Genomic DNA, 23519 nt, shown 5'->3' with positions numbered 1-23519 from the left:
ATGTCTTTTTTAAAAATAATTACTGACTTTTTATTCTTTAATTATTAATAATTTAAATAAAATAATACCCTATAACTTATTTTATTATTTATTTTAAGTAATTACTAACATAGTTGTTAGTAATATCCAAGTGTATATTATCAACATAATTTTATCATGGATATTTCAATCTTATCGTCATTGTAATTTTGTACCGTCTTACCTTTTCTAATTATTAGAATTGTTAAATAATATTAAAAAAATTCTTTAAAAATAGAAATAGCAATGACACCTTGAATAATTAATTTAATAGAATTAAATTTAAACGAATAAGATGATTCAATCAATTATACAAATAATAGCATATTTATAAATATTAATATTGAAAATAATCTCACTAATGTAAATGATCAATACAATAATTATATAAAAAAATAACTAATTACATAATTGCATAATTTTCAATATCCTATATAGTTAAATCTAACGGACAAATTAAAAAATATTTATATGATAATGTCCTAATATTTTAGCATACTATAAATCATATTATAAATTTATATATCATATTATAATTTTAAGTCAACTCCTTAAACACATTATAACATAAACCATCTAAAAAGATACAGCAAATTAACGAATATCACACATGGGTCACAACATACACTCTAAATTGTCATGATATTTCAAATAAAAAGAGTATCAATACAGAAAAATTAATGAATATATATAACTAAAATAAAGAGCAACAAAGAGACACACAAAAAAATAAAATAAAATAAAGAGAATCAATAAAAACATTAACATATAAACCACATACACGAATAATGTATATATTAATTGTGAATCACAAAAAAAAGACTATATATATATATGAATTGAAGTACACATGACAAAATAGAATATTACAAAACAAAATTATAGTAAGATTATTTAAAAACAACATAAAAATCACACATTTTTTTGTTAATCAGAAGTTAAAATAAAAAAAAGTGTGCGCCTAATAATAAGCAATTGAAATAAACAAAAATTTTAAAAAACATAAAAAAATAAAATGTATAAATAAAGATAAAAGAAACAAAAATTTAATAAATTACAAAAATTGTACCTAAACACGAGAAAAAGAGAGGGGGAGGGAGGGAGGGAGGGAGAGAGAGAAAGAAAAAAAAAGCGAATGAGTAAAAAACATTTGATCTTGTATAAATAGAGGGTATTGAAAAAAATAAACTAATTAAATTAATTCATATATTTCGTTATCATATTTATTATTTATTAAATAATTCGATATTTACTCCAATCAAATCAAATAATTAATATAATTAACTAAATTAATTAATTAATATAATTAATTATAATAAATGATAAAATTTGAATATCTAATCAAATTAATTAATTGATATAATTAATTAATTATAATTGATTTGCTTTAACGAATTAAATGAAATAAATCAGGAAACACTTTAAGAGTATGTCGCATCAGTTCTGTTATTAAGTGCAAAAATCTTATTTTTATATAATAGAATAGATAGATAATAAAGACATTATCTTAGATTAGTATAATTGTGCATTATTCATTAAATATTAATTGTAATATTGTAATATAATTATAATAAAGATATTTTTTAAAATAAATTTATTTATGAGAAATATAAATTGGTTATTAATAACCGGTGCTATTATCATATAATTATCATATATTATTATTATTATTATTAAAAAAATTTCGATTGATAATTGATAAGTAGTTTAATAATGCATTAAATATGATTTCACATAATTATAATAAAGATATGTTTCTAAATTAGTATAATTATGTATTATACATTAAATATTAATTATAATATGATTATAATAAAGATATTTTGTATAAATAATTTAGAATAGAGAAAAGTGTATTTATTTTGGAGGAAAAACGGAGTCACGAGAAATCGATATCTCGGCTTTATTAGTTGGGAGAAAATCCAATTTTAGTATATTAAGTAGATTTTTTTATTAAAAATAAAAATTGTGAAAAATTATTTTAAAAAATATGATTTTTATTACATAAAAATAACTTAGATATCTCTAAAAATATCTTTAGTAATATCTTTAATAATTACTAACAAATATATGATTATGGCAAGTAATTAAGTATTATATATTTTTATAAGTGAAATTATATAAATATTTTTAAAGTGAGTCTCAATAAAAGGATATATATATTTTAAGAGTAGTATTTTTAAAATAATTTTTATAGCGCGTTACTTTGGAGCAACTACCTAATTTTAGCACAATAATATATATTTTTAGTCTATTTATGATGATTCGATTAAATTTTTATACTGATTATCAAAGATCTAACGCAATCATCTTTCTTAATTTTATTCGAACTTGAGACAGATTATGTAACATAATGAAGTTGGTGGTCTTGCTCATATATAAATATAACTTTAACCTTTTATATTTGATGATAATAAATTCATAAACAAGTGGCCAAATATCATACAGAAGTAAATAACAATATTAAGAGAGGAATTAGTTAATTAATATTATTTAATTTCCACTGCAGCATTCTAACAATATTAAATATTTCACACACACACATATATATAATCTTTAAAGATAAAAATAAAACATTATTTCGAATTTTAGGTCTAGAACAGTAATATTTTATTATCCTTTTACTTGTATACAAATACACACACATTGATTTTTTTTTTCCAATAATAAATCGAGTACAATATATAACAAATGGCAGTTATTTATTCATTAGATGAGACTTTACATATTTATACGATATGAGACATATTTGTTGTATACTTTTTTACCCCAGAAAAGGCATTAAAGCTGCCATAGCTTTAATTACGTTCCAAGTAAGATTTAGCGATGGTACCATTAGCTCCAAGAGGGTAGAATCCACCAGGAACATGTTCATCACCTGTTCCATACACTATTCTCAATATCTCTTTTGGAGTTCTAGGATATGAAAGTGAATAATCGTTGGCTGAAAGAATATTCCCTGTGACTTCTCCTTCAGCACCAAGCTCTTTAGGTACCACAAGACCTTCATCTTTAATACCTTCCCTCCCTAATTTGTTTCTAAGGTTTGAGATGCGATTTGTGAACTCAGTCACACTCACTTTATATGGGATTACTATCTCATCTCGCCGTTCGTATAACAAACCTCGGATTATTGCGTCTTGACCAGACTCCACACCTAATAGTCCTGCAACAAGCTGTACATGCATGCAATATCACACTATATGTTTAGATACATTCATTTTTCAATAAATCTTAAAAAAAAAACACTTATTTTAAAAAGGACAAAGTATATAATATGAAAGAATTAAATGTTTTTTTTATTAGATTTTAGGTTAAAATGTTGTATCTGATTGAATATTTTATTTGTTTTTTTACTTAATTTATTTTTGCATAATTAGTTTGAATGCATGATATAAATTCTATTTTTAGCACATTTAATTTAAACAATCCATGAAAGCATATATTAACTTCAATTAAATTTTATAAGCTCATGGGCTCAAATCTCAACTAATAAAAAACAGGAAAACTTATAAGCTCATTTTTACTGACTTTCCTTTTTTTTTTTTTTTTAATCTCTGAAACCAATAATTTTTTATTCAGAGGAAATAATTATGAGTAATGTTACATAGCCAATAAATATATTATTTTTAACCAATTGTTAACTAGCAATAATTTGTACCTATATTTACATATATTTTACACATAAGTATATAATTTGTACATATATTTATTAGAATTTTGCACATATGAATTAATACAGTTTGCACTCATAAATTAATACAATTTGTACTTACATTTTTTAAAATTTGTACATATAAATTAGTAAAATGATAATTTAGTATTTATGCTAGTCAAATGATGACCAAAAATACTAAAAATTGCTGGTCTCCAAAAGTTTTTTAATAAGTATTTTACATTCATCTTAAAAATTTATTTATAAATACAAATATTAATCTTTAACTTAAATAATAATAATAATAATAATAATAATAATAATAATAATAATAGATTTTTGCTAAGCTTAAATTTGGGCAATAAAAATGTGACTATGGATGAACCACCAAAAATAGATGAACCAATAAAAAAAGTGAACAGTTTTTTTATTAAATAATGAAACAACAAGTTTTTTAAGAATAAAGGTCAAAATAGATTAAATTATTAATGAAAAAAACCAAGAAACCTTTAATTAATCAAATAAATAAAAACCCCAAATTGTACTATTTCCCTCTGTGAATATTTTGAATCATTGTCCCACACGTATGTATTATATAATAAGTGAATTGATTTTTCATTAATTTTCAACCATATTAATTATTACTTGATCCACCGAATTAGTTTGGAGGTTTTAATTACCGCTTTGGCAGTGGCACTTTGCAGAAGCGGGTTGGCACCAACATAGCCATTCAGACCAACATAAGGAATCACATAAGATGCAATTAAATAGTTTATGTCATTAGCATAGGGATCAAATGGTGGCTCCAGCCTTTTACCAAAGGCATTATTTATTATTTGTCCAAATATTGCTGAGCTTATATTCAGCAATGGCCTTGAAAATCCTCTCACCGTGCTCTTTATGGCCCTGCAACCAAATTTAATTAAGTACTTTCATATATATAAACTAACACGTCAACACATTTTGTAATTTGTAACTATCGATTAATTATTATTAATATTTTTAATAATATAAAATTATATTTAATAATATAAAATTATACACTTTTTTTTAATTAAATATTAACTAAGTTTTAATAAAAATACTAACCCCAATTCTAAGACTTTTTCTAATTTAATTACTCTCAAGTAGTCTTTTATAATAACTGATAATTGAGTCAAGAATGTTTTCCTCCTTACTGTATGAACAAATTTTAACCATATATTTACGCTTGTTTTTTTTTTTATTTTGCAAAATTTGATTTATAAATTCAAATATGTTTTACTCTAGAATGATTGCAATACTCACAATAATTAACAAGAATAAAGACACAATAATCACAGTCTATACAAAATAATGAATTAAATTTTTCTGATATATTAATAGGAAAATGATCGAGAACGAATTCATTTTATTTACCTAAATTAAAATTAGATTTTTTTTCTTTTAATTTTCTCTTTCCTTCCCTATTATAAAAATCCAAAATGCAAACCTTTAATTTTTACTCGTCTAGTTGGTCGATTGATAATTCAAAAATAAGTTTTTTTTTTTTAAAATAAAACCATGATGATTAACATATACACAAGCAAAAACGTCTTACAATAAGAGAAATGATTAATAAAAATCTAGAATATGAATAAATAAAAATAAGAATGAACCTCAAATGTCCAACTTCTTGGAGACCAAATTGGAAGATAATATCCTTAATAAGGGGACTAAGATCGGCAATTTTGCCACCAATGGGAGAAGGTCCTCCTTCTGTTAAGTTAGGGTTAACCACATCCAAACCATAACCCTCGGCTCCATACAAAAAAAATTCAGCTTCCAAGTACTCCAAATTCAGAGCCACTTCAATCAAATCAGCATCAGATTTTGGAATAGTATCCCATGATCTCACAAAAATTTCATTAGAAGAATAAAAGAGAAACACTAGCAAAAACACAATAAAAGAACTCATGGAATTAGAAATAATGTTAAATGCCATGTGGATTTTTTTTTTCAAAGAAGATGATGTGTGATGCATGCATATAGGTTTATTTGGTTCACACTTGCGTCTATATATAATACCGAAATGGAAATATTTGCAAATAAGTCCTCTAATTTTTGTCTAGTGTTTGATTCAGAAGACAAAGACATAAATCATTTTTAAAATATGTGATTTAGCAATCCTAAATTGCTAAATAATAATGATACCAACAAAAGACCCATTTTAAAAGAAAATTTAACAAAACATATTTTTTTATTTATACTATTAAACAGATTTAAAATATAAAAGTTACATATTTTAAAAACGATTTTGTTAAATGAGAAAAATGAAGAGAAAAAAATTAAAAGCAAAAATATTAATTGATTATATTATTGAATAAAAGAATTTTTCTTCTAAAAAATTAAAGTCTAAACTACACATAAATAAGAGTACTTTAAAGTTATTTATACTGACACACAAATTTTAAAATCTTTTAAAATATCGGGACACGTATATATATAAAATATAAATTAATTTTTTAATTATTTTTAATATCTTATTTTAATTATATAAAATATTTAAAATATTTTTTATTTTAATAAATAATAATATATACTATTCTAAATTTATTTCAAGAATACATGTTAAGAATAAGATTGGACTCGCGAATACGTGATGATATTTAAGTGTGTTCAAACATGTTGAATTTTTTTATTTTTTATTAAGACGTGGTTGGATATGACAGACATGCGTGTCGGACAAGTGTTTATGAGTATCGTGTCTGAAAGGTGTCCGACACACAAATACAACAACTCAATGAAGTGTTCGTCGTTCATAATTTTTTAGCAATTTTTTTTTTGTTTTCCTGTGTTCTTTTAACGGATAAGGAAGTGAACATTTTTTATTTAAATTATTTAAATATAATATTTATAAAAATACATAAATAAAATGTATTTATTGATATGCACAACATGTCATATTCGAAATAAATTTAGAGCGCACAAATATAAATATTATATTTAAATGATTTAAATAAAAAACCCAAGAAAGTGCCATGTGGCAAAAGGATAGTCGCACGCAAGTACTTGTTAGGGGTACATAATTATCAAGCATTTAAGCTGATTAGGTTTTGTGATTAATTAATATTTCTTAAACATTCTTTTTCAATGTTTTTGGGGGGAGAACTTGAAAGATTAGTCAATAGTTTAGCTTGCTTTATTGTGTGTGGTCAGCATTAGCACTTAATTGGTGGAGATATATCGGTTTGATTTTAACAAAAATATTGTATGTACTTTAAAATTCAATCAGTTAGTATATTTGTAATTTATTTTTTTAATTAAATAATTAAACACTAAAATAATTAAATTTGTTATAGTAAAATTACTAAATTTAAAGTAAATGAATAACTAAACTTGTTTATATATAGGAAAAGTATAGGTAGACAATAAAATATTAAATAATGTAAACAATTAATATATCAGATGTTCAATTCATTAGGTATGCGGATGATTATTTTAATATGAAGAGTTAAGTGGGTAATTTAGAGTGTAGTGTATTTTTACTTTATTGAGCCAATTTTAAAATTCATTATTTACATTATTGTTCACAAAAATTATTATCTACCTACTAAAATTCATATATATAATCTAATTTATATAGTAATATAATACATTTTTTATGAGATGTCAAAACGCATTTAATTGCTAATTACACTACAACGCCAAAGAAAACACATGGTTTTCGAAACTGCGACTAAATAAAAGGATAGTAGCGATTATGGAGCAGTTTTAGATTGCGTTGCAAGCAGTAATTTTTAGTATTTTTGTTACTATTAGATCCGTATAAATATTAAATTATTTTTAAATAAAATTTTTTATTAATTTATGTATATAAATTCTGAAATTGTGAGTATAAATTATATTAATTTATGTGTGTAAAATTTTAACAAATATATATATGCAAATTATATATGCTTGATGTGAGCAAAATATTTATAAATATGAATGCAAATTATTATTAGCTAATTGCTGATAAAAAATAATAATATTTACTGGTAATGTAGCATCATTCATTGCAAAATTGCATAATTTAGCAGCAATTTTAAGACTAAGATAATTATTGCAAATTCCTAATAAAAGCGTTTTATACTGTCGTGCAATTATATCAATTCTCTTAGATAACTTTTCACGCAGTTAATGTGAAAAATAGTTATTTTTATTAATGTAACGTTACGTAATTAGATACATATATAAAACGTGTATCAAAATTAAATTAGTTAAGAAAATTATAGATAATAAAACAGAGTGCAAAAGAAAGTTTTAGGGAAAAAAAACTTTACAAACAAATAACACCAGCATAAAACAGCACAACAAAAGAAAAAGCATAACCTATCTAACTGGTAAAATATTATATCACGAAATCATTTGTATAAAAACTCAAATTGTTAAATAGTATATATATAATTTAATGAAAAATACACAACTTGGCAGAAAGTTGGAACCTAAAAACGAAAACAAAAATAAATAAAAATGGACCACAAAATACTAGCTACTCGTCAGAGGAAGACGAGAGGATACAAGATAAATTATACCAATTGGCTCCTCTTCTAATTAAGTATTATTATTATACCTATGATCTATGATTTATTTATTTTATAAAAATATATATGTACTATTTTGCTTAATATTTAGGTTAAATGATACTTATTAGTGTCCCTTATTCATCACCTAATTTCTTTAGATAACTTGGTACGTTATTAAAGCTTCCTTTTTGGTTGTTGTAATGCTGTCTATTCTATTCATACAGATTACAAACCATGGATTAAACAGATAAAAGTTACAATAATTAGTTGTTTAAATTGACATGGGAATCGAAAGGAAAACAATGACCCTTTCTCATGCAATGATTTTTAGCTAATTTTCAAGTCCACGCATGCATGGAAGCTCTAAGCACTAAGCAATTTCCATAATAAGTAAATAGTGGTCCAAATTGCACATAGATGTGCATTTAATTAACACGCAAATATCTATAAATATAACAATGATACTGGTGCTTTGTTTTATCTAATTTTGGATTTGGATTGGCATTTGGAAGAGTCGATTATTATTTATTAGATACACTAGGTTAATTAGAATTTAATTTTTAGATTTTGGTAAACATATCGATCAATATTTATAGAAATTGGATAAAGAGTACTCTAAGAATATTGGTTAAAAAAATTAAAAATAGAAAGTTTTAACTCGTAAAAAGTTTACATTTTTAATTGAAAGTTTTATATATCGTAAAGTGATCTTAAACGTATAAGAGAATTTTTTATTATAATAAAAACTTTTTAAATGGAAGTGAAAAACAATTATATAACCAATATATCTGACCTTTAATGATATCCAACTTTTTGAAAAATTATTGAAAAAATAATTTATAGAATATGTAATTATTACAATTCACCTTAATATACCGTTTAGTTTTTTATTTTTCTTGGAACATCGTTCTTTTTTTTGGTGTGTTTCTTTCTAAATTTCAGTAAAATGATTTTACAATGCAAGTTGGCTTTTCATAATCATAATTGACCCACACCGATGAAAACGCTTATTATGTTATTAGGTTCCGGTTTTATCTGATGCAGCTTCTAACTAAGACATATACACAGTGTCATTACTACATCATCAAATAAAGGAAAGTTTGCGCTTCAAATCAGTGGGTAGTTTATTTAAACAAACCAAATGGAGTATCGTACTATTTTTATCCTAAAATGTTTAAAATTGTATTAATATTATTTCACCGTCAAATTTTTCACTAACAATTAACAAAATTGATGTACTGTTAATAATGTTTTTGTTAAAGCTACATTTGTTTAATTTTCTTCTCTCATTTTTATCCTCTCAACAAACTCAAACTTCATTTTTTTATTCTCTTCTTTTTCTCTTTTACACTATTAATTCTCTAAGAGGGATTTAACAAAAAAGAACAAGGAAGTAGTAAAATGAAATTTGAGCTTGTTAAAAGAGTGAAAGTAGAATAAGAGGGTTGAGCAAATATAGATTTAACAAAAGTATTTGAAGGTTCTTGATAGTCTAGAAAAAGAGGGTTGAATCTATGACTTTCTTTAATTACTTGATTAATAAAGCCTTAAACCAAAACTTTTAAGTTTACTTCTGTTTGGTCTGTGTATGTGATTATGCAGGAGACAATTTCGTTTTGTCTCATAAATCGTGAAAAATAGAATCAGAGTAGAGATGAAGAAGATGACACACAGCCATATATCTTGGTTCAGTTGTCTAGTGCAATGTAACCTACATCCAGTCTCCACCACAACGTTGGTGGAATTTTCACTATCTTTCCAAGTATTACATACACCAATTTTCTAGAACTCAAACATAATCCTATTTGAGACACACAAGTTTCAACATAAACTTAACTTGGCTATGTAACTACCTATACTCAACACACTAAGTACTTATCCAACTTAGTAAGGGATACCTCTCAGGTACATAACACAAAATAGAAATACAACCAAAAGAAATCTGAAATCATTCTTGGCTTTTCTCTCCAAGTGTTTCTCTCAACCTTTTTCTCTTAATAGCTTTTTCTCAATGTCTCTTTTTCTTGTTTTTACTTCTGAATGAATACAAAGAAAGATACAACTTTAAAACAGATATATAAACAATAAACCATGAAGAATATGATGATTCACAGTCTTGACGCTATAAGTTGAACCGGATTCATCTCTCTCTGATAAAACTCTCCATCTTGGCGGAATATTCCTTTAATGTAGAAATACTATTTAAAACGTTAAACTCTCATAGGAAGCTCTCTCTCAAACTCAGATTCTGGTTCTCTCTCCTTGTTTTCAAATGAAAATCAATTTTTCTTTTGTATCTACCTTGAGTCACGGTTAGAGTTTCTTCTTCAAAGGTCAACTACTTGGTCCTTGAACCAGCTGTAGCCCTTTTACTTTTTTTTCCATTCAGACCATAAAATTAGGGATTTGAAATCTAATTTGTTGGCTTAACCGAGGAAGTAGGTACAGCAACAACTTACTTGCTCAATGAAAATCCCAAATCCAATCTTTTAGATTTGTACTTTAGCTCTAAGAAATATTTTCAACCAATGATTCATAATAGAAAAATTTTGTCACCACTTTTTTTATTTTGCCCGAAATAATGGTGCAGGAGAAGGAGAAAATGTGAAGCAATTAACTTGCATATTAAAGGAAACTAATTGCCTTTAACTTCTCTAAACTCTTCTTAGCTTACTTTTGATTCACTTGATTTGACATTAGCTTTTTTTATTATAGCTTTCCCTTTCTTCTACTTTGATTTTGAATTGAAAAGTAAACTTCTCTTCCATGTCTGACCAACACCTGAAATAAACACACGCTGAGACTTAACTTAGGGTTGCTTTGCTTTTGTTTGAAGGCTGCTAATGGGCTGGGTTTGTGATTCATTTTTTTTTAGTTTTCCACGGTATCCCCCAACCCGACAGGTCAAGGACTAATCCGTCGCGGATCTGAGCTCCATTTAAGGGTCTGCTGCTGGCCAATGGGTTGCTGTATGCACAAGGCGCACAACTAGAAAATGGATTAATACAGACAGATTTACAAACAGATTTAGTCTTTGTTATAGACGGATTTTTGGTTGCCGAGAAAATTACCGACGGATTTTGTCCCTTTGTAAAAGCCCCATCGGAAATTATTTACCGACGGATTTTTTCTGTTGGAAAATTACTGACAGATTTTTACCAGTTACCGACGGATTTTCCCTCTGTAAATTCTCCATCTATTTCCTGAAGTCGACGAACTTTTCGACAAATTTTTCGTCTGTAATTACTGACGGATTTTTTGATGGATTTTTCATCTGTATTACAGACAGATTTTTCGACGGATTTTCCGTCTGTAATTACAGACGGATTTTTCGACGATTTTTTTGTCTGTAATTATAGACGGATTTTCCAACAGATTTTTCATCTGTAATTTGAACCTTGAAAAATCATCTCACACTCTGATTATAGACAGAAAATCCGTCTGTAAATCCGTCAATAAAGTAAAATATTTTTTTTCCAGTTACAAAATAAACTTATTTTCATACAAAATAAATATAAATTTAACACAAATTTTTATCTAATTTGTATTCGAATATTTATAATATTTCAAAAAATAAACAAATTCATCGTATTATCAAACTAAAAGAAAAGTACTATAAACAAACAAGTCAATATAATTCAAAATATAAACAAAGTGTTGATACATCAATTATAATAACAAGTAACAACCATACATCAACAAAGTGTATTGATACATCAACTATTGTCCTCTAATTAAGTCAAAATATACAATAAGGTTGCTTAATTAGGCTCTAAAATTGGAACTTCATCTGTACAGAAACCATTAATCATTATTGTGTCCATTGATTCAAACTAACAGTGGGGTCATGAATTGATCCTCTGCCTCAGGCTTCTCTGCCTCCTTATATTTTTCTATTTCTCATCTGTTTCCCAAGTATCAAATTCTAACAAAAATAAAAAAAATAGTGATAACATAATCTATATACAATGTATTCTTGAGATGAATAAGTGAAGCTCACCTCAACATCTGGTCTAGTTCCAATGACTTTCGATTTGGGGCTGCAAATTTAATAGGAGAAATAATATGACCATGGGTTAGTCAGAGAGAGACCAAATAATTATTACATTCAATTACATTTGATATGCAGCCATCATTATAAGCTAAAAATAACATACCAGACTCAAAATAGAACTGGCAAAAGATGCTGAAATCAAGTGTATATATTTTTTGAATGTACCTCTAAGTCAATGAGCCAACTATTGGCTCCTGATCCGGATCCAGGATGAAAGTGATAGGCAGGCAATGTTCCATCCAAACATACTGCATGTAACACCCTAACTACCAAAGCTCATGCTTCCGGCTACGCGACTCTGATAGCTCGGACATTACGACGACACTTATATTATTTAATACTAAAATATGAGCCTGTTTGAAACTTTAAACCGCAATACCGCTCCTAAAAATACTTTCGTTCGATAACGTACATCCATAGATACCATACAACTTACAAAAACTCATAAAGAGTACATACATATATACACTTATATACATAGATAATATTATAAGCATTATCCAATACAATTCCTATCCCTCTTACAGAACATATCAAGATAAAGGCGAGGGTACAAAATATACTAAAGCAATACAGAGTTCTCAACAACAACTAAATAAGCTCTTCGTAACTTCTACGCCCATATCCTGAAAGGGGAAAAATGTAGGGGGTGAGAACATCATCCTCGAAAGGGTTCTCAGTAGAGGGTTTTTGGGAATTACTGTAATAGGATACATGAAGATAACCGCACCAGTGATTAATAACCGTCTCATGCCTCTTTTCAAAAACAACGATTTACAATGAAAGTAAAGTCGGAAATCTTTTCTGAAAGAGGAACCTTTCAATTCTCAAAAACTCAAAAGCCATTCAAAAGGATTTATCTATGCTGAACCAAAATAGCCTTTCATATTTTTTTCCAAACCAGAGACACACAAAACCAAAACCAACCGTCGGTTCATCTCATTTCAACCACGGCCCTAGGCCCAAACAATCCAACCATCAACCAATCACCACAGTCCAACAGAGTCCCAGTAGCAAACACAAATAGGAAGATGCAAGCACAAACAAACAGTTATTGCAAGTAGAACAATTAGCAATTAATCACATAGGCACACCAAGTATAATATACACACCCAAACAATGTCACATAGATGCATATGATACATGCCTGTCCCTAGTGGCTGATGATATCATCTATCGGTTATATAGCCAACCCGACACGTCCTGGTAGCTAACCATGGACAGAAACACCCACCGCGGAGCAAGTAGGTTTGAGCTACAACCCAATTGCTACTACCCGCTCAACCCAGAGCCAGTGGAATAACCACTACTGCGGCTACTACCCAGGCGGGTGTTTAACAGCTCAACCTGGAGCGAGTGGAATCACCACTACTACCGCTACTACCCAGGCGTCACAGTCTCTGACCTGGAGCAAGTGGGACGAACCACAACCCTTGCTACTACCCAGGTATCTCAAGTATATATTCATTCAGTCCCAGTCATGGATCAACATCCATCTCAGCCATCCGGCTTAAGTTCATAATTCATAGTCAGCCATACGGCCCATAACTCATTCGGCAATCAGCCATAAATCAATATCATACACAGCCATTCTGGCCCATAACAAAACAGCACTTCCACCATCCAACATCATCAAATTCATAAACCGGCATTTAAGCCATAAATCACTTTTTCTCAAATCGCTTTACTTTGAAATCAAGTTTCAACTCTTTTCAGCATTGGCTTCAGAAATCTCATTTCTCAAATCATCTCAGGCTCATAAGCCAAGTTTACTCAAAGTGAGTTCCCTTTTTAAAACAAAGCCACTCTCGACATCCTCTTTCCAAGACTTCCAAAACCATGGAAAGTTAAAGATTCAATTTGGGAACAATCAAAATCACCCATTCCACAATGGAATTTTATAACAAAATTTCTCGGCAGAGTCCCAAGTCTTTAGGGGAGAATAACATAACTCATTTCACCAAATTCATTTAAAATCATTAAAACATTGGCTTTCCGATTTGAGTAGGAAAATAGGATCTAAGCCAAACCGAGTCACGTAATCATTTACTTCTTTCAAAGCCGTTTCCTTTACTTAAGCAAAACCAACTTCAATCCCCATGATAAATTCTAGAACGTTTCAACTGTTCAAGGTTTGTTTTAGTCTTGCAAGAATTCAGAATTCAAGGAGTACTTAAAACCTTTCTCAAAACATTTCAAAATGAAACTTGTCAATAGACAGTCAGGTCTTTTCAAAATCATTAAAACTCTTTAATTGAAACCCCCAAGTCAAATTCAAAGGCATAAACCCTTTTCACATTCAAATAGCTTTAAAACACAAGTTTCATCTAAATAACTTTCTCCTGAAAGAGATACAATGCATTTCTTAAGAAGCAAGACTAAATCACAATTTCCTCTTTAATAATTCATTTCGAAAGCATGAATCATCCTTTTCTCGATAATTCAAATAAAATAGTAGAAGTCTTTAACTCATCATTTTCCAGACAACATTTCAATAAAGACTCGGATTTTATAGAAATTTCGGCAGCACCCCCCTAAAACTTGGACTTTTGCACCCGATTCGGGTCCCAACTAAACCGTTTCTCATTCCTTTTCAACAGTTCAAAACCAAAAATCAATTCAAAAGCAAGCTAAATCCAACAGTCTCCTCAGTGGCATATCTCAAGGAAACCATTTCAGAAATCAACCGATTTAACTCATTTCTAAAGCTTTAAAGAATCGGTTCAGCAATAAATCATTTATCAAAACCAAATCAGTTAAGGCAACCCAGGCTGAATTTTGAGAGTATTCTATCTTTCACATCATCAAAATAATTGACTCAATCCAAACCAATCCTCGACGGATTAAACTCATTTCAAATCTTTAAAGAATCAACTTCAAACATTACATTTCATAAGCCACACAACAATTCAGCCAAACCAACATCCATAGTCATTCGAGTCAATCAAATAATACATAAGGCAGATACAATCACCAAATACACAATATCTCACATCAGTACCCATATGTAATAATTCCAATAATAAACTCTAGTTTTCGGAAAGCGCCCCTACCTCAAAACGCAATTCCATTACCCAAACGTCTCACGGAGTCCCTTTCGCCTCAACGCGAAGTGACGGCAACCAACAACTCGGCTCCACTTGCTTTCTCAACAATCTCAACGACTCTAATCGCAACATACAACAAGTGAAACTCAATCTTATAGCAATTAACGCCACAAACCTCAGCGTGAGATAACAGAACAATAACGAAAGGGCTTTCAGATCGAAACGCTTACCGAACCGAAGAAGGAACGGCTAAACCGAAACAGCGGCGGTCTCCAAACCGGCTCGACGGAAGCCCGGTAGCCACCTCAAGCGGCAGCGGTGACGAATTCCAATCACGACGACTGAAACCAGCAGGCAGTGACCATAGTAACCTCTGAATTCAAAAAGAATAGAAATCTCAAATAATACCCTTACCGGCAAAAGTAACCAGAACCTCCAACGGTGGCTCCGGCGGCAGCAACTCGCGTAACTCCAAACGACACCGCTTCAGTGGCGGTTTCCGGCAGACAGGCATGGTGGCGCGGCCCCAGACGGCAAAGGCAATGGGGAGCTCTGGGGTTCAGTGGGCAGATCTGGCGGCAGGAGGAGGCACGAACGACGGCGGCGACAGCAGCACCTCCCTCCACCCCGCGTGTGTGCTCTCTGTTCATGAGCCGCCAAGGACGGCGACGGAGGGGACCCTGGTAGCGACAACGACGCGGCTTCAAGGTGGCGGCGGGAACCTCGAAGGCGTTCAGTCCTCACCGCGATGGCGAGCTCGTGGCGGGAGTGGCGGCGGCTTCTCCTTCCCAGTCCTGGCTCGCGCTCGTCACCCCCTCTCATGGCTCGTTTTGATCTCTCTCTCTCTCTCTCTCTCTCTCTCTCTCTCTCTCTCTCTCTCTCAGCCTGGTTCGGCGACATCAGCAACAGGGCGGACTTGACGGAGAGCAGAACGGACGGCGAGGCTGATCGCAGGAGACTCGACGGCGATGGCAGCGGGCCCTTGCTGTGACGCCGTCCCTCCCTCTCCGATTTCCCCCATCCTCTTCTCCGATCTTTTCCTCCATGCTTGTGTGTGTTGCTATGCTGAGGGAGGATGAAGGTGCTGCGTGATTTTGGGGAAAGGCTGTACAGCTGCTGGGTTGTGGGGAAACCGGGTCGGGTCACTGGGTTAGGGTTTTCATTTTTTAAAATTAGGGTTAGGGGTAAATTGATAATTTCACTTAAAAATAGGGATAATATAGTAATTAGAAATAAATTCTAATCCAACAATAATAATGTATAAAAATACTATTTGCTCATCAATTTCACACTTTATTTTCAATAAAATGTTCAAATCCAAAAATTAGAAATAATATACTTAATTTCTTCATTTTCCAAAATAGTAATATCAATATTCTAAAATATCAATTATTTAGTCCAAAATCATATAAAAATCCTTTTTATTTCACAACTACCAACTATATGATTTAAATATAGAAAATAATCCAATAATTATAAAATTGGATAATAATCATAACTCGTCTCAAATCCAATAAATCAAGAATTGCCTTAATTATCTTTAATAAAATAATTTCTGAAATTAAGGCTATAAATAACTATATGATTTGAGACTTACGCATAAAAAGAGTTTTCAAAGGTTCTGGGTCTTACATTGCAAATGTAGCACAAGAAAATATAAAGCTTAATAATCAATTTTGAAGCATTTGAGACACTAATTTCGTTTCACAATAAACTAGATAAGCTTTGTCATTAGAGAGAGGAAACAGTAGGTACCAGCTCTTTTGGCAGTAGCTCCATTGATAACAGTAATGGGCACCATGAGAGGAGGTGACTGGGAAGGCAGCTTGCATGAAACTGATGAGAATAAAGCATCGTTTACAAATTTAGATAGCTGAGCCTGAATCATGTTCAGCAATCTACTTTACTCATGAAATGAATGTATGAGATACTAACCATAATCAGATAGCTCCAATTGGATACATGATTGGACAATATGGTGTAATGAATTAGTCCAAAGGAATATGAAAAACTTCACACCTCACTACACGTGTTAATCATATTATTTTTTTAATAGATTGAATTTTAACATCAAATACTCTATATTTTGTATGTGTGAGAATTAGTGGAAGAATGGGTCATGAACTAGTGGGAACAGCAATGAGTGGCACTAATTACTTTAGTATTCATGTGCAATAATATACAAATAAATAAATAATACTGTGATCTATTGTGTTGAATCAGTCCCACTCCACCTGCTAAATAAACCAAATTCATAATTCCTAATCTAAACTAAACAGAAACATTGAAATCATGGAAAAATACTGTTTACAACTTTCTAATGCAAAACTATAATTAGAGAGACCCACAAAATTTTTTTTCTCTTATTCAACACATGCACAAAATGTATCATCAATCAACAAAAGAATCATCTTCACCCACTTTTTTTTCATATAACTTCTCTATCTAGAAGAAGACATAAGAGATTTGGAGATTATGCAGATAAAGAATCTATTGATCAGAAAATAAATGAAGGCATAAAAGGGTACTGCAATTTGTTCACAATTTTCATGTACTTCCTTTATCTTTGAGGTGTCTATCTTTCTTTTTTCTTTTCATTTGTGTTATGTTTTTCATTCTATCTTTGAGAGATTACAAAGACTTAATTACAATGCAAGAAGTTCATCTCATATTTTCTTAAAGATTTTACAGTCTCTATCTATATTTTAGAGATGCATGGTAAACAAATATTAGGCAAACCTTAGGTCCCAATCTCTATTCACATCCCAGTATAAAGAGTACGATGAGTTCACAACACTTGACAGAAGCCAGAGAGGCCTATAAAAGTTTGTCCACTTATCAGGGAAGACGTGATATTTAAGGGCCGAGAGAAAGATAACTGGCACTGCGGTTGAATATTTTAAAGCTGAAACCATAACCAAAAGACAAAAGATGAGTTGAAAACATGATAGGTTGATCATTAATGATTAAAGAACTCAATCAATAAAAGAAAGAACGTAGAAAACCATCAATTAAATTACAAATAAAAGAACATGATTAACTAAAACAGTATAAAAGACTCCAACATTAAAACCAATATTCTTAACATATTATAAGCCTAAGATAGAAGAATAATGTATTACATCAATTTTCTAAACCTGCAAAATTTAGACCAACAATTGATAACTAAAAAAAGTTCTGAATAGGAAACAAAAAGACAGCATGATTTAAGGCAATAAATAGCTCTTACCATTCAAAAGACAAGTTTTCTCCCCGGTATCTTTGTACTGACGGAGACATTGGTTTAGATGGAAAAGATAAAGCAAGACAAGCACTAAAGGGATTGCAACAGAGTGACTGCCACACACAGAATCAGCTTCCAACCAAGCAATTGTGGCAATCTACAAAGATTTTAGAAAATGGATCCCCTAATTAGAGAAGTCAATCAAGCATCTTGAGAGCCAAGAACAAAAGATACAAGTCTAGAAACTAAAAATTTTAACTATTAATGAACAAGCTCTATGGAAAAGGAGAATGGTAAGAATGTTTAAATCTGTAGACAAATTACAAATATCAATATTATATAGAGTCCACAGTGCTGTTTTTTTCTCGAGAATATTTTGAACAAAATCAAGGAAACTTGTTCCATGACTTCAGTGCTATATATTTGTGTATATATATAAATCATATGCATAAACTTGACAACATTCTGCCATAATCAAAATAGGAGTCCCATAAGTTACATAAAATCACAAAAAGTTAACTCTAAATAGAAAAAGGCATTAACATCAACCAATCAGAACCAAACCTGCCGATGTACCATCCTACATATAGAATGCTCCAGATCAGAAAAAACCTGCATAAAATCATAATCTAAATAAATGAAGGAGTGAATTAATAAAAAGTTAGAAACCAAAATTTAGATAAACAAATATGTTGATTCTAAATTTCCTAGAGAAACATATCTTCAAAAGCAAAGCAGACCTTTGCCATGGAAGTGAAAATATCAGCCAAGAAGAAATCAGAGAATGATATTGCCTGTTTACATGAAAATACAAAAATATCATATATTCAAACATAGTTCCAACAAAATATAAAATAAAAAATTGGTTAAGGAATAATATGAAGTTTGCTAAAGTTTACGCTCACATATGAAATTCCTAAGAATCTAAAAAAAAAAGAAAGAAAAAAATATAATTTTCTAAAGCTTAACATCAATAGTTCCCAAGTATCTCTGAGGAAGGAGAGGACAAGTTTCAAACCAATGTGGCAATGCCTCTTCAAGGGTTTTTTTACTTTTTTCTTGTCCACATAATAGTGTATTTTGTGTAACTGACAATGTTATTGATTGACAACTGACAATTGGTTTTTTATTTTGAATGGCATCTTTATGATCAAGGGATTTAATTCTTTTCATGACATAGTAAGAGGCAGCAGTGTCAAGTCCACTTGTTGGTTCATCAAGAAATAAGAGTGTTGAGGAGTCTTTTAAATACAAAGCAATAATTGTGATATCAAAAATGCTTTGCAAATCAGAATTTAACACATGCAAGAAATGGAGTAAAATATTAACATCAACTGATATTTGCCAAAGTAATCATATTTATGAAATGGTTTACGATATTGATAGGGCACAAAATTATTGCTGTTAATCTCATTCTAATCAGTCACAGAGTAATTTCAATCTATATACTTAGCATATTGCATTTCATGAACTGGTATTTATAGTTCTTTCAAATGCAAAATGAGCAAAAGGTTTTATTTCATTAGATAGGAATAAACTAACTAATGCATGTGTTAAAACTCAAGAAACATAAGAAAGAGTGGAATACTAGAGAGACAAGCTTTGAAATAAAAGCAAATCAATTACAAATATAAATATCAGAAAATCAATTGAGACTGATTTGAAATAAAAGCATAAGCCTATTGTTCTCATTGTTAAGTCTTAACTCAAACAAATATATATTGTTAAGTCTTTACATATAAAACCTCATGATAAGTGAGTTTTTCTTCTGTGCAGGTCGGATGAGAAAAAGGGAGCTATTGCCATATGTGATAAGATGGGATTAAAAGGCTATCAAGTAAGTATATACATTCCCTAACATGTGAGATTCAATAAAAAGGCACAATTATCCCAAAAAAAATTGCTAGTAACTTATAAGTTATAAGCTCTAATTCATTTTACCTCGCCATGTAATGTCACTTTTGATCAGATGGGGAGAGCTAGACAGATGGCCGAATTAGATGCGCGAAGAGCTGAAGTCTTAGCCAAAGCAGCAAGACTCATACGGAAACAAATCCGTATACATTTAGCAAGAAAAGAGTTTATCACCTTGAGAAATGCTACAATTCATATCCAGAAAATTTGGAGAGGTAAGCTGTCTTCTCATAACTTTCTGTCTTCACATAAATTTGGAGAGGTAAGCTGTCTTCACAGAACTACTAAATAATTAATAAAGGAGTGAACATTTAAGATAAATAAGGATACAGAAATTGAACTAGGCAAAGCAATTACAACTAGAATGTGAATACAATATACCTCTAGTACACATATCTGCGCAACATTATCAACAAACTGCCTAGAAACCAGAACTGCATCCAAAAGAAAGAAGCCCTTGTCAGTGCAACAGCAATTTCTAATCCATATTGATTTAGGCACCACATAACTGAGCATCAATTCAAGACGTAGCCATGATCTGAAAACTCACCTTTACCAGATTTGCCCACAATGGATGCAGCAAGTACAACCTATATAGGTGAAAAAAATTTAGAACATAAATTCAAAGTTGTATAAGATAATTCAAGCAAATAGAAAGAAAGACTGAAGTATTCCCCAATCCAGTTAAATGCATCATTTTGCAAAGGAATCCAGCACTGCCCCAACCTCACAATTTTGGCTACGCTCAATGGGCAAGTAACTTGCATATAATCTAATTCATCACCAATTTTGTACGAAATAGAATTTACAACAACCTATCATAGCTAAATTTGAGGAGAAAGAAAATAACACCAGGTATCATAAGCTAAATCAGAAGATCCAACTGTAATCTTGAAGAACATTCAAATACAAACCTCATCATGAATAGATCTCAATTATAAGGCAAGTGTGTACAATTACACAACACAAAGCCCATGTAAATGTATCACAGATTCAAATTACATGCACATATCAAAATTGTAGCTGATAGAGAAGCCTAAAATAAATATCGAAGTGCGGGATTGTGAGGAAACAAAAGGATTACCATGTCTGCGTTCGATCTTTGAAATGACGGAAGTGATTATTGTCTCAAATTGAATCTAACAAGAAAAAAAAGTCTGTAACAGTGTTAGGAGCCATGAGATCAGAGCGTGAGATGAGAAGAATGTGCAGTGAGGGCAAGTGAATGAAGAATTCGAAGAGAGAATACAGAAAAAGAAAAGAGAAATAGAGGTTACCAGAATGCGATCTGAAATTCAGAAGCGCAGATCTAAATGGAGGGGACTGAAACACAGCTCAAACAGAAGCAAGAAAATGGAGCTTGTAAGCGATGGAGCTTCTTCATGGACGGAGCGATGGAGAGAGCGGCGGCGGTGAAAGAAGCTCCTGCAATGTTTTCCGTCTGTAATTTATGCTAATTCATTTTTTTTATTTTTCGACAAAAAATCTCTCTGAAATTCCGTCTGTAATAGCTAATTTTTTAGTAATGGCAGGATTCGAACCCTCGACACTTGTTTAAACGGGCAAGTGAGCTGACCACTCAACCAACCCATTCATTTTTCATTCAGTTGCTTCAGATCATTTGGTTTCATAGATTTGGGTTGCAATAAAGAGTTTGGGCTTGCACACTAAATTAACATTATCAAATCTACTTGGGTTATTAACTCGAATTCAATATGTTTGTCATTATCAATTTTGTTATTTAAATTTCTAAACTCAATAATATTATTAACAGTACATCAATTTCATTATATATTAGTAAGAGATTTGATGGTAGGATAATATTGATGTCATTGTAAATATTTTGAGATAAAAATAAGATAATTAAAACGTTAAAGACTAAAATAAAATTCACTCTAAATGTTAGAGACTAAAATAATACTTCAGTTTTTTTATATATAAACAGTTGCTATCTTATTAGTTTTATAAAAAAAAAATATAAAACCTAAAAAGAGACCACTATTTATGATTAACAAAAAGAGTAAATCATTGTTAATGTCCAGATTTTAAACTACACATAAACCAATTTCTTATACCACGATTTATGGCCAGAAAATCATGCACCCAAAGACCAAAGGATGAAATCACGATTTATTCAACCAGGAGATTAAACCTATATATATATATATATATCCCACGATTTACTCGAGAAAAAGTCAAAACCGGAGAAAAGCCAACTATTTATGTTTGTATAGAAAATAAGTCGAAGGTATAAATAGTTCGGACTAACGAACATGGAGTGTTGTAGAGTGAAAAAATAGATGATAGTGATAGTTTTTTAGTGGAGAAATTAATATTTTTTTGGTAAATTTTTTTAAAGAATTGCATGTACTTTTTAAAAGATTTAAGTATTTCGTTTTGTATTTGATAAATTAAAAAATTTATGTGTTTGTATTTGTAATTTTTTAAAAATAAGAGTTTTTAAAAGCATTTAAGAAAAAGAAATTTAAAATTGGTTAATGTTTATAAAAATTAAAAAATTTAATATAACATCATATGGTAATTAATATCTAAATTTAATTCTTATATTATTGTCTATTATTATAATATTTTTAAATTTTAAAAACTATTTACTAAATATACTTGTTATTGCTTATACTTATTAAAAGTTATTTTTCGATCTTTAATTGGGTTGTTCGACCACAAACGGAGAGCAAAAATTAAAAGCTCAACGAAACAGATAAGTTGAGCTATCAAAACAACAAGTCTCATCCTAACAAAAGGCACGACAAAACACCCAACACAAACAAAAACCAAAACAAATACACATCTCCTAATCGATTAAGACCAAAAACTCAAGCCCAACAACCTACAAAATAACCAAAACACGGTATCAAACACCATAGCACTAACACTAACTCTTCAAAAGATACCTTATACACATTACTTCGTATAAATGAAACTAGTTCTAGTTTTGTGCTGTTCTCCGCCTTCTTCTGGTTCTTTTTCTGATTGTACTATCAAGTATCAATCATGTTTAGTGACAAATTCAATAAATTTTGATAGTGAAGGCAAAATATATATAACATAATAATAATAATTT

At 30.0% G+C, this 23519-nt stretch overlaps 2 protein-coding genes across 38 annotated transcripts; both read right to left on the bottom strand.

The window, feature by feature from the left end:
• Positions 1–2604: 2604 nt before the first annotated feature.
• Positions 2605–5700, bottom strand: LOC112741619 (ferritin-like catalase Nec2). The gene is made up of 3 exons (XM_025790653.2): positions 5311–5700; positions 4354–4579; positions 2605–3194 (listed from the first exon to the last, which is right to left on the bottom strand). The coding sequence occupies exons 1-3, from the start codon at positions 5673–5675 to the stop codon at positions 2817–2819; spliced, it is 969 nt and encodes a 322-aa protein (XP_025646438.1). The 5' UTR covers positions 5676–5700; the 3' UTR covers positions 2605–2816.
• Positions 5701–11813: 6113 nt separating this feature from the next.
• Positions 11814–22477, bottom strand: LOC112741618 (protein ERD1 homolog 1). 37 transcript variants are annotated; one of them, XR_011870685.1, is made up of 14 exons: positions 21715–22036; positions 21522–21594; positions 20988–21027; positions 20819–20871; positions 20612–20679; positions 20465–20502; positions 19264–19317; positions 19088–19135; positions 18530–18680; positions 18040–18205; positions 17056–17136; positions 12419–12551; positions 12200–12239; positions 11814–12124 (listed from the first exon to the last, which is right to left on the bottom strand). XR_011870685.1 is itself a non-coding variant. In XM_072213806.1 (13 exons), the coding sequence occupies exons 7-13, from the start codon at positions 19270–19272 to the stop codon at positions 12083–12085; spliced, it is 537 nt and encodes a 178-aa protein (XP_072069907.1). In that variant the 5' UTR covers positions 19273–19317; positions 20465–20502; positions 20612–20704; positions 20819–20871; positions 20988–21027; positions 21522–21594; positions 21715–22036; the 3' UTR covers positions 11814–12082. The 37 variants fall into 37 exon arrangements, 10 of the variants coding, with proteins under 10 accessions (XP_072069907.1, XP_072069903.1, XP_072069901.1 ...); XR_011870667.1 differs by lacking the exons at positions 11814–12124; positions 12200–12239; positions 12419–12551 and adding exons at positions 12690–12879; positions 15307–15419; positions 15531–16445 and having other exon boundaries at positions 20612–20721; XR_011870669.1 differs by lacking the exons at positions 11814–12124; positions 12200–12239; positions 12419–12551 and adding exons at positions 12690–12879; positions 15307–15419; positions 15531–16445 and having other exon boundaries at positions 20612–20718.
• Between the last annotated feature and the right edge of the window lie 1042 nt (positions 22478–23519).

Source organism: Arachis hypogaea, chromosome 14 (genome assembly GCF_003086295.3).
Source record: "Arachis hypogaea cultivar Tifrunner chromosome 14, arahy.Tifrunner.gnm2.J5K5, whole genome shotgun sequence".
Classification (NCBI taxonomy): Eukaryota; Viridiplantae; Streptophyta; class Magnoliopsida; order Fabales; family Fabaceae; genus Arachis; species Arachis hypogaea.
Note: the sequence above shows the minus strand (reverse complement) of the source record. Positions and strands in the feature narration are given on the sequence as shown.

Coding starts and splice junctions, on each gene's coding strand:
- LOC112741619 (XM_025790653.2), bottom strand. CDS start 5,675: ATGCATCACACATCATCTTCTTTGAAAAAAAAAATCCACATGGCATTT. Junction 4,580..5,310: donor CAAGAAGTTGGACATTTGAG/GTTCATTCTTAT, acceptor ATTTGGTTGCAG/GGCCATAAAGAGCACGGTGA. Junction 3,195..4,353: donor AAAGTGCCACTGCCAAAGCG/GTAATTAAAACC, acceptor ATGCATGTACAG/CTTGTTGCAGGACTATTAGG.
- LOC112741618 (XM_072213798.1), bottom strand. Junction 18,206..18,529: donor GAAAACTTGTCTTTTGAATG/GTAAGAGCTATT, acceptor TTATGGTTTCAG/CTTTAAAATATTCAACCGCA. Junction 16,446..17,055: donor AGCTACTGCCAAAAGAGCTG/GTACCTACTGTT, acceptor ACCCTAACCCAG/TGACCCGACCCGGTTTCCCC.